Below are 12,246 nucleotides of genomic sequence, written 5' to 3'. Positions count from 1 at the left end.
ACTAGCTCTAGGATCTCCCTCGCCTTGGGGACCCTGTAGAAAGAGGTTTCATAAATTCTGCATTCCCTCAGGATTTGATACAGAGCAGGGCAGCCCCAGATTATGAAGGTTTAAGAACAACCAGATTTTCACAGAATTTGGGTGGGGGTCCAAACCTGGGAGGAGAAATCTTCAAACTAGCCCATGATTGTGGGAGTTGAAGATTTCTGGGCTCTGGTTTGAATGTCATAAGGGCTCTCTGGCTTCACTTGTACCAGGCAAAAGTCGAAGGATTGAGTGAGGAGGGATTGGGATTATAAACACACAGTCCTGATGGCTGTTGACAAGCATGCGTTCCATGACACTTCCCCTCACCCTGACCTTCCTGCACTTTTGTATCCAGAGGCAAAATCCTCCAGTATCCCCCAAAGAATATCTGTAATACAGGGAGCAAAGCAGAGGTGAAATTCACTGTGGAAAATTCGAATCTTGTCACTCTTCCTGATAGAGAAGGTGCAACTTGGAAGTTACTTGTACAGTCAGTACCCAAACCCTTGGGATAGCATCATCTGGAAAAAATCGAGAGTATCAAGTAATGTTGTTCCAAGTTCTCCGACAAACTGAGGTGCGGTGACATAAAGCAAACATGAAAAATCCTGTTCGCGTGCTTTAGAAATTGCCAGTTTTATGCACTTTACCACATATTTTTGTCTTTATTTCATAATTACTTTTATATGTACAGCTGCATCCTTTTTCAGATGTGGTCTGAGTGTTTTGCAATGATGCCTTAAAGAATGAGTAATTTGTGTAGCATGAAGAAGGGAACTACAGGAATCTGTCACCAGTTTGTCCCCTAAACACAGTTTGTGGAGAGGAGCGTGAACCTTCAAGTTCTAGAATATCCCAAATGCATGAGTGTTGCCATGCGAAATGGCCAGGACTCTGCATATGAGTCTTTGCATGAAAACAGAAGAACCCAGCTGCCCATCTGTTTAGTAATTCCAAACTAGGAATATGGCTTCATGCTACTGTTTGACTGAAATTACATTTTTTTCATCTGTCCTTGATTTTTGTTTCTAAGTGCAAAACTGTGAGAATTTATCTTAATGCTAAAAATGTGTTGTTCGAGCCAAACTAGATTTAAGTTTTGGATTAATCTCACTCCCTAAGTTTAATCAGCAGCAGGCATTATATTTAGTCCTTGGCTAACATGAAAAGATGCAGGCAATGTGTTCTTCTCAGCGCTGCCGACATTGTGAGATAGTCTCTTTCACCTTCAGGCTTTAGGTGGAATATTTTATTGTGTGATTTTATGTTCCTTAATAGGGAATATAGATCTCTCCCAGGGATACATCCATAAACATCAATCACTGATGTTTTTAAGGTGTCCTTCGAACATGAAATAACCACCATGTGAACATCCTCGATTAAAGAAGAAACCCCAACAAGAACTTGATTGATATCAGGTATCCAGGATCTATCTTGAGGATCCACACCAGTGATAGAAAAGAGAGTCCGTCCTCTAGAGTATATTTCAGGCATAAAACATTAAATAAGAATTCATAAAAGGCATATTACTCGTCTTAATTTGCCATACTAACAACCATTGTTGAACGCAGCTTGCGGTATTCAGTGCTTGCATAGGAGAAGTAAAACTCTTACACAGACAAGATCTTAAACATGAAATATGATCATATAGCTCAGGGGTTCGGAGCACCCTCTCAGGGGTCAGACTGCCTAGAAAAAAAACTCTACTCCACCACGTACTGGCTGTGAAATCTTAAGTAAAGTTTCTTAACTTTTCTAGGGCTCAGTTTTCTCATCTGTAAAATGAGGCAAACATAGAGAGATTTATGAGAATTAAATAAGTGAATAGGTATAAAGCGCCTAGCACGGTACTGGAACATTGCAATCACTCAGGTAATGGTAACTACTACTACTGTAATCATCATTTCCCTATTGTTATCATCTTTTACTGATCTTATTATTTACTGCTATCATCCAGACAAAAATATTTGAACAATTTCTAGTTATTACCTGATGCAATTATTACTGCATTTTACTCTATTTGAAATAACAACTATACTAAGCCACGCAATGGGTAAGACTATAAGCCTACATATATATATATATATATATATATATGTCTATATTAATGTAGACAGATCAAGTAGGCATAGATATAGGTATATAGGTATATTATGATGCAGTGCTTTAGAAGGCCCGGTGCTTCCGACTCTTAAAATCAAAGAATTGCAGCATTTCTGATTTGGGTGGTACCTCAGAGACCATCTCCATTGGTCTACAGGAGAGAAGAGTGAGGCCCAACCAGGGTGAAGGGGGAAGGTCACACAGCAGAGGAGGGGCAGGGGTGGCACCCAGGGCGAGAGCTCCTGCCCCTGCCTCTCCCTACCCTGCCCTTTAAGATTCTTCAGCATCTCCTTTTGGGGCTGGCTTTTTCCTAAGTCAGTTATACACACACACACAGACACACACACAGACACACACACACCCCGCAGCAAAAGAGCGTCTCCCAGCATTCTAAGTACCTGTTTGGAAGGTGACCCACTTGAAAACCGGGATCTCTCAAAATTTGTCTCTTGTCCCCAAAATGGATCTCGTTTCTTCCCATTTGGGTCTCTTCTGTATTCCTGTCGTCTCAGGCAAGCCTGCAGAACAAAAAAAAAGATGCTTCTTTGGTTTAGGTCCACAGCTAGCTTTGATAACTTTATACTTAATTCCTGTTGTGAGAAACATGCAATACAGGCGTCCATCTCTAAGTGTTCATCAATACCTGTCACCAGGTGTGGAGACACTCCCCCAGGCATCACTCCCTCCTCCCTTTGCCCAAAATGTCAGGTCAAAAAATATTAGTCACTGCCTTAATAAGTTCAAACAACAGACATACTAAGAGGCGTTTTGTTAAGTACTTACCCAACAATTGCCGTCTTAAGGAAGTACCCAATATACTGCGTTTACTTCTCTTTCTGTTCTCTTTCTCTCTTTTTTAAATTGAAGTATAGTTGATTTACAATGTTGTGTTAGTTTCAGGTGTACAGCAAAGTAATTCAGTTATACATACATATATATGTGTGCATGTATATACATATTCTTTTTCAGATTCTTTGCCCATATAGGTTATTACAAAATATTGAATATAGTCCCCTGAGCTATATAGTAGGTCCTTGTTGGTTATCTATTTTATATATAGTTGTGTGTATATGTTAATCCCAAACTCCTAATTTATCCCTCCCCCCTTTCCCCTTTGATAACCATAAGTTTGTTTTCTATGTCTGTGGGTCTATTTCTGTTTTGTAGATAAGTTTATTGGTATCTTTTTTTAGATTCCACATATCAGTGATATCATGCTATTTGTCTTTCTCTATCTGGCTTAATTCACTTTCTTTCTTTTTTTTTTTTAATATTTATGTATTTATTTGGTTGCACTGGGTCTTAGTTATGGCTCCTTAGTTGCAGCTCACTGGCTTCTTAGTTGTGGCATGTGAACTCTTAGTTGTGGCATGCACGTGGGATCTAGTTCCCTGACCAGGGATCGAACCCGAGCCCCCTGCATTGGGAGTGCGGAGTCCTATCCACTGTGCCACCAGGGAAGTCCCTGGCTTAATTCCCTTTCAACTGATATTTCAAATACTCCAAAATAGCAAAACTTCTTGCAGCATTTCTATAGATCCAACGACTGAACTCACCTTTGTCCTACCAGGGCCAAATTACCCACTGTAAAGAAGTACAGTGTAAAGATGGACACTATTGTTCTCAACTAGGCCCTCCATCTCCCTCTTCCTGCCTGTGTTGAGAAAGGAAAGACTCCTTCTCCATCTTTTCCCCTCTGTTAGAAAATGCATCTCCTTCCTTGATGTAGAAGGACTTGCCAGAATTTCACGGCCAAGGAGAAAGCCAATATTCTGCTACAAGGTTAAGAGTAGAAATGACCTGATATTAATAAAACATTTACCACTTGGACTTGGGAACAGTGAATCAGTTACCCACAGCTAGTGGAATCCTGGATTCCCAAGAGAAAGGTGCTGTTTCACCCCGCCTTGCTTGGAAAGGGAGAGCACCCCAAAATGGTGGGGTTCTTTTTCCCCTTGGGTTTATTTTCAAAAACGATGCCGTATAGACAGCAACCCATTTTAATAATCCTGGATAGTGTTTGTTTTAATAAATAAGAAGTCCCCCCCACCGCCCAATGCTGAATAGTAGTAACTATAATAAATCAGTTACACAAACAGACACCAAATAATAGAATAAACCAAGGTAAAACTAAAGAGAGCCAGCTGGAGAGTTTAATGGAGTTCAACTAAATATGGGCCTCTTTTTTCTTATTCCTTTACGATGACTTCAGATTGGCGCTCCCTGTTGAGGGGGGAGCTCTGGCCTGGAGTAGAGTATTGTTTCCTGGAGCCACAGATGTCTCTGTTATCCTAACCCACTTGTATTAAAGGCACAAGAAGAAAATGCTGATGGGCTGAAAGTGGAGGAGCCTGTGTTAGCTATTGCACGCAGGACCGAGGCAGACTTGGTGGGATGAACAGAATTCCTGTGGGCGGAGTGTTTTTTGAAACTTCTCTCCAAGAATGCATGCAACTTAAGTATTTCTTTACCAAAAGGGGAGGAGGAATAGAATGGTTTGCAACGTTGAAAAAAAAAATGTTTTTCCCCTCTGATTCCTTATCCTTCCTCTCACAGAGGACCAGGAGAAGAAACCAGTGGCAAGGTAGGTACTTCCTCATTTTTATCTTGAAACAGCCAAGCAATCTTTCCGTGTAAATCAAACGTTAGCCCTCTCCAAGTTATTGCTTCGCTGAGAAGGAACACGGGGACAGAGCCAAGTTCGGACTTCCAGTCCTAGAAACAGCAAGAACCTAGCCATACCTCCCCCCGCACCCCCGTCAGGGGCTGGTTTTCTTGTTATTTGTAAAGTGAATGATGTTTTTGGTGTTTTTGATGCTGGTTTTGTTTCTGCTTGGAGGGTCCTGAAGGGACAGGGGCAGAGGCGCCTGAAATCCACAGGAAGGGGAGAAGGAACAGATTTGTAATTCATCATCACCAGGGGCTCCCCTTACTCTGGAACTTTATTTCCCTTTCAATTTCACGTGTCTGGAGCTAGATTGCTATAAATAAGTTTCTGTTCATGTGACAAAACTGGCCGAGTCTTGAAACGGGAGGCTTCAAGTAACTTCTTCTTTCTTATTTCTGCGGAGAATCGGGGCTTCCTCCTTTCGCGTCGCGCCCCCTCGCCCCCCAAGCCCGTCCCTCTGACTGCAGTGCTCGCGGTCAGGCTGCCTTCTGTGCAGAAGCCACCACTGTAGGGCAGGACGCAGAATGTGCATCTGTGCCTGTGGGGGATGACATGGGTTTTGTGACTCACCGTAACTCAGTACAGGTAAACACGACAAACCACAGCTCTGCCACTTTCTAGCGTTGTGACCTTGGGCAGGCTGACTAACTCCATGGATTCTTGCTTCCCTCATCTGCGAGAGGGAGATGCCTCTATGCTGCAAGATTGCCGGGAGAGCATGAGGCTCTGTTGGTAAGACGCTTAGCAGAGTGACCGGCTCGCGGTGAGCGTTCAATAAAACTCATCATCATGACCATCGTCATCACCACCACCACCACCATCAGGCTCTAGCGGTTGTTTCCAATCCCATTTCTTGGTTTACTCCTTTTTCTAAACTCAGCCTTTGCTAAATAATGCGATTCTGATCTTGGTTGTGGAAGAAAAAAGACTTGAAGTTCATCCTTGTTTTTCTCCCCTGGACGTAGAGGTCTGTTTCCTAAGACTGCCCGTTCCCCCAGGAAGCCAACTGAGGGAGCTCTGCAAACTGCTTTTTCTTCAGAATTACAGCTTTCTGAACCCACAGCGATGCTCAAAGTTTCTTTTGTTCCCTTTATTACCAGCCCCATTCTTTTAGTCATCATCCGGGCTCCTGGTACCTTAAGAAGCCATGCACCACAGGGACACTTCCCAGCCTCATGGTTCTGGCCTAAAAAGCATTGTAGCATCGACATATATACACTACCGAACGTAAAATAGTCAGCTAATGGGAAACAGCAGTGTAGCACAGGGAGATCAGCTCTGTGCTTTGTGATGACCTAGAGGGGTGGGATAGGGAGGGTGGGAGGGAGGCTCAAGAGGGAGGGGATATGGGGACATATGTACGCATATGGCTGATCCACTTTGGTGTATGAGAGAAACTAACACAGTATTGTGAAGCAAATATACTCCAATAAAGATTAAAAAAAAACCCACATCGTAACTATGACCCAACTCTACCTCTTCATCAGCAGTGGCCTCTGTCAAGGTTATTGTTACTTGAACCCTGTGAGTGTTTTGGGAAGTAGGACCTGCCTTCAGTCGCTTCTTTTGTTGTTGTTGTTTTTACGATCCAACACGTCTCAGAGTTTGGGGTTTTAATTGTCACTGGGGGCGTTATCGAAGTTCATTAGTTTTAAGAGGTTTTAAGAAATCAAAGGTGTAAAGAGTTTGCCATGATATCCCCCTGAGTTTATTTTTCTCTTCTGTGAAGAGCAGAGAAACACACATGTCACGTGTCCCTCCCCATGACTCCTACGGGAGGGAAAGTTGAATTATCTCCATTCCCTCAACCCCCTGAGTGGACAGTCCCCAAACCCTCGCCACCTGGTATAGTCACCCATCACGTCCTTGAACAAGTTTATATCATCATATTAGTTGTTTGATCTGCACTTGGAAGAATCAGAATGAATAAGCGACATGAAATAAAACCCACTTGAACACATGTGGTAGTCTAGAAAATCATCCTGGAACTCCAAGTGTAATCTTTCTCTCTAGCTTTCAGTGGACATTAATGGCTAAATTTCGCCACAAGTTACATAAACACATTTGACGGAAAGAAGGGGGAAGAAAGCTACACGGCATGAACACCCTTGAAGACATAGAGCCAAATTCTGAGATGTCGTATAATTATGTACTAGTCACCCGATTCTGAAATAGCATGTAATATGCCAAATTATCTCCTCTCGTTTTTTTCAAACGGGTCCCACCCAACCACTGAAAGGAGTAGCATCAAAATAATTCAGGGTGGGTTTAACCTTCCTCTCCTGCCACTAGCAGACAGACCTATAAAGTCACTGCTAATTTGGTACCTACCAACCCATATTTTAGGCTATAGCAGGAAGAGTGTATACAGGAGGTTTCTAAGGGCCTCGATCTGAGTCAGTTCATTAAAGGCAAGTCCATCTCAGGAAGGCATGTGTGGCAAACGTCTATGATTTGGGAGTCACATCTGGTCAGTAGGTCTTACACTATTTGTACACCCTGAAACAGGGAATCCCTTGCACATCGCTGGGCTGCTCGTGAAAGCTGGGATGTCCACGAGTAACCGGCCAAGCTCATCGATGGCCCAAGGTTTCAATATCCATTCAGTGCAAACTCTACCTTAGTAAATAATCTAAATACACAAAGGTCGTATATGGACCAAGTAACTGAGGGGTCATTAAAGCCATGCAATTCTTAAACCCCAACTTTAAATCTTTTCTGGAACAAGGCAAGGGACAGAGTCAATAATATAACTCATTGCTGTTCCCGTCAAAGTAATCATTTCTGTGGGTTTCTATATACTTAATTCGACAATCCTCAGAACATATGAAAGACAACCATATTTATCTTTGCAGACCTTGTGGTGAGTGGTTTTGAAAATGCTCAGTGAAGGTGGATTTAACTTTGAGGATTAGTTACAAGTCAGCTGGATCTATGTCTGATAAAGAGTTGGTGGTCAAGTTCGGTAACGCTGGCTTTCATCAATGACAAGGCATTCGGTTCCACAGAGGAGAGTGAGACTCTGTCCCTGCCCTTAGGAAGCTGCAGTCCAGTTTGATAGGAAAACACACAAAAGACAATTTCAATACAATTTCATCAGCAATGAAAAAGAGGTATGAAAAGGGTGCTTTGGTATTGGACTGATGGAAACGTTCTAAAATCAGCTGATGGCAATGATGGCAAATTTGGTCAATTTAAACTTAAAACAGGTGAATTTTATGCTATGTAAATTATACCTCAATAAGGGGTTTTTGTTTTTGTTTTTTAAAGAGGGTGCTTTGGGAATACAGAGGTTCCCTTTAGTTCTAAGTTAAAACTATGGTCTTAGGACTTCCCTGGTGGCGCAGTGGTTAAGATTCCATGCTCCCAATGCAGGGGAGCCTGGGTTTGATCCCTGGTCAGGGAACTAGATCCCGCATGCCACAACTAAGAGTTCGCATGCCACAACTAAGGAGGTGGTGAGCCACAACTAAAGGAGCCTGTAAGCTGCAGCTAAAGGAGCCTGGCTGCTGCAACTAAGACCCAGTGCAAACAAATAAATAAATATTAAAACAAACAACTATGGTCTTCACCACCCTTGTCGAGAGAGTAGGGAAGAGGGAAGAGGAGGTTAGAGAAGTGGTCGAGGATTGGACTGGTCTTGCTGTGGTTCTTGGGTCTGGGACACACCTCTACGTGAGAGGAAACAACCGAATTACATAGTTTGCATTTTACATAAATTTCAGTCTGAAAGGTGGCAAGGCTGGAGGCCAGGAGGCCAGTTATGAGGACATTGTAATAGTCTTGGAGCTAAACTATGGACGTTGCAACCAGGGCGATGGCCATAGGATGAGAAGGGAGGCACAAGCTCATGAGGTTTGAGGTAAACTCAGCAGGACTTGGTAGCTGGGGGATATGGGTGGTGAGGGCGAGGAAGGAGTCAGGGAAGGCTTGCGTCACTGTCTTCAGAGAGGGGCTACAGAAGAGGATGGCAGGGGATGGACACATGGAGTCCAACTGTGGACACACTGAATTCAATGTGCCCGTGTGACACCCAGATGGAACCATCCAGCAGGCAGGTGTGCATGGGATTCTGACACTTTGAGAAGACACAGGATTACAAGTCATCAGTGTATGAGTGGTGGTTACAAACATAGGAGGGGATGAGATGGGCCACAGGCGTTGTGAATTAGGAGAAAATTGGGCTGATGGAAAGCTCGGGGAATTAACCTGTGAGGGGCAGGGAGAGGAATGTGAGTGAAACAGGAGGAAAACCAGGAGAGTGCGATGTCAGAAAGCCAGAGAAGTAATGTTGCGAGAGGGAAAGAGTAATGGCGCCAAATGCAGGTAAAGCTTCAGAAAACAAAGACTACAAAGGCGTCTGCTGATTTCGCTACTGACCTCGGCGAGCACCGTTTCAGGGGAGGTGAGGAGACCGCCAGGCTGCAGCAGGTGAGGGCATGAATGGGATGGCGGGGCGGAGTGGAGACAGAAGTGTAGCTGACTGTTTGGGGACATCTGGAGACTGGGAAGTGCCAGGGCTGTGGCTAGAAAAGGACACATTGTCCACAGACGGCTTTGTTCTTTTGTTCTCAGTATGAGAGAGAGTTGAGCATGTTTGTGGGCTGAGCCAGTAAGAAGAAGAGAAATTCCAAGGATGCAGCAGAGAGGTCCATGGATGGAGAGGGGCTGGAGACAGAGGGCCACGGACCAAGATCTCAGGTCCGGCACCAGGAGGGAGACTGTCCTTCACCCATCGAGACTTGAGGGCTGGACGGGCATGCAGCCTGGGATAGAAGGGGAAGAGCTGAGTGGCTCCCCACCTGACGGCCTCAGATTCTCTGTTTGGTTACACGTGTATGTAAAACAGGAAGAGACGGTCCTTGTTGAAAGTATGGGGACGGGAGGTTTGAAAAAAGTAAAGTTTAAACTGTGATAACGGAGGGAGCTAATGGACAAGAAAACATGTTGAAGTGAGTCATCCTCTATTCCTCTCTTTCCCTCACTCCGCCTCCCCGTCCATCAGCAAGATGTCTGCGCTGCTTCTATATCCTGGTTCGGGCTACTTCTCGCCACCCCTGCTCCCACCACGCTGGTCTCTCCTAAATTTCTATCAGGTTCCTTACAAGTTTTTCTGCTGCTTCTCTTGCCCCTTTCAGTTGTTTACCCACACAGCAGCCACAGTGATCTTAAAAAAAAAAAAAAAAAAAGGTAAAGCAGATGATACCACTGCCCTGCTTAAAATCATTCAGTAATTCTCACTGGGCTAAGAATGAACTCCAAATACCAAGCTTTGTCCTGAGAGACTCCACACCATCTGGTCCTAGCCACCTCGTCCGCATTCTCCCTTGGTGTTCCAGCCGCTCTGGCCTTCGTTTGTTTCCTCCAGCGCTCCAAGTTAGTTCCCGCCTCAGGGCCCCTGCGCTTGCTTTCTTTCTGCTCGGGACGCTCTGGTAGGCGCTTTCCCATCATTTACCTCCACGACCAAATGCTACTTCGTCAAAGAGGCTTCCCCAGCCCTACTGCCTCTGCTTTTATAGGCCTCATTATATTTATCATATACATTATATTGTCTTACATATTTACTTTACTTTGTGTGTGTAGTTTGTTTCTCAATCCTAGAATAAGAACTCCGGGAGAGCAGGGACTTTGTTCAGGACATAGTAGGCATTTAATAAATATTATTACTTATAAGGACGGTGTTGAAAGTGTCCTTATTAACAAGGACAGTGTTGAAAGCCCAGATGAAGTTAGAAAATAAAGCTGCAGTGGCTCCAAGCCATGCAGTTGTGCGGTTTTCTTCAGCAGAGACCATCAAATAATAAGATTGATTTTCTTACGTGCCTGTTCTAGAGACAATTTCAGACAAGTATTTCCAAACCTGGGCTGTGTGGCAGAGGCATCTTTGTGGAGAGGAGAGGGTCCCCCAGTGTGACCCGTTTAGATGTTTATGTTCTTATTTAGTTTGTAGAGACTCCCTCAACTTTACAGCCTTGGAGGTGGACTGGCAAGTGTAGGAGGAAGTTGCTGGCTCCATTTCCAGGCTCAGAGCTAAGCTGTGCTACACAGGTGAAATCAGGTTACTGAGATCGCTCTGGTTTCCTTGGTGCCCCGGGAGGTTCAGTTATATTTGAGATTGCTAAGAAGGAGGAAAACCTGATGACGGCAGGCCTGTATTTTCCTTAGGGAAGGAGCGCTTTTCGATCCTCAGTTGAGGCTGAGGACCTGCCTCCTTGATTGGCGAGGGCTGACCTCCGGCCAGCAGGCTGAGTGACACTTTCTAACTGCTCCCAGAATCCCACAACCCAGCCTGGCAAGTTTGTCCTATGCCAGCTCTGGGTAATTACATCATGACTCCTCAGGCTCCCTGTCTGTTTTGGTTTTGCCTGTAAACACTGTAGCTAGGGTGACGAAGAGTTAGCTTATTGTAGAATGCGCTAACCACCTTTCTTCTGGCCGGAGGACAACAGGAAGGGCGTGTTATTTTATAAATGGTAGGGTAACCCGGTTAACTCCTTAATGTCTTTTTTCTTGGTGGCTGGTTTATCCAGGTTAAGCCCCATGTCATTGGTTAATAACGTTTGTGTGCCAAGCTCTGTGCTAACTAGTTGAAAAATGTTATTTCCATGACGATATTATCAGGTGGAGACTATTATCCCCATTGTACAGATGAGGAAACTGAGACTCAGAGAGGTAAAGTAGCTTTTCAAGGTCACACAGCTAGTCAGTGTGGGTTTTGGATTTTAGAAAGCTATCACTGCTTATCATATACTGATACTGTAGCCTGAGTTCTCTCCGAATACCGTAAGTGAAAGTAGAAGATACTCCCACTTCCTGCCATTACCTGATATTCTGGGCCCGCCTTATGCTGCATGTCCCGCAGATATTGAACATCACTGACGAACTTCTGCCTGTCCTTTGCTTCATGCAACATGATTCTTCATCCGTGACCTGCATATAAAAGATAAATAAATGTGCTGTGATATCATCCTTTGTTGCTTTGCCATATTTGGATTTTTCTTAGTATAATTGCTTTTATTCTCTTATTAATCTAATATCCATTGTTGGAAAGGCACAGATGCTCCTTTCAGACTGAAAGGACTCTTTGTATGGGTGTCGATGCCTTTACGGCCGTCTTGTTCCAGACATAAGTAATGCAGCCACTTTCATGGGCTGGCTTCAGTGAGCCTGTTCTGGTTAGTCATAGGGAGTTAGACTGGCAGACACCTGATTCAGAAGCAGTTCTACCACACGACAGAAGAGAAAACGCAAGAACCTAGCTAACTCAGCAATGATCAAAGCTCTGAGCCCCTGGTGACTTAAATTCATTGACTCAACAAATGATCACACCCCTATTCCAACTCAGACACTCTGCTGGGCTCTGGGGTATGGCGGTCGGCAAGATGACATGGCCCCGGCCTTTGTGTTGCTACCATCTAGCCTGGAAGAATGGCAATGAATGTTGCTGT

The 12,246-nt window shown here is 44.2% G+C and overlaps 1 protein-coding gene across 1 annotated transcript in view; it reads right to left on the bottom strand.

Annotated features, from left to right (window-relative positions):
- MARCHF10 (membrane associated ring-CH-type finger 10) overlaps positions 1–11,711 on the bottom strand; it is an 83,620-nt gene extending 71,909 nt beyond the window's left edge. The window contains exons 1-2 of the mRNA XM_065897454.1: positions 11,622–11,711; positions 2,529–2,648 (exon numbers count right to left, since the gene is read on the bottom strand). Coding sequence (XP_065753526.1) covers positions 2,529–2,648; positions 11,622–11,711 — 210 coding nt within the window. The remainder of the gene's footprint in view (positions 1–2,528; positions 2,649–11,621) is intronic.
- Positions 11,712–12,246: the final 535 nt, after the last annotated feature.

Source organism: Phocoena phocoena, chromosome 19 (genome assembly GCF_963924675.1).
Source record: "Phocoena phocoena chromosome 19, mPhoPho1.1, whole genome shotgun sequence".
Lineage (NCBI taxonomy): Eukaryota > Metazoa > Chordata > Mammalia > Artiodactyla > Phocoenidae > Phocoena > Phocoena phocoena.
The sequence above is the reverse complement of the archived record's forward strand: the minus strand, read 5'-3'. Positions and strand labels throughout refer to the sequence as shown.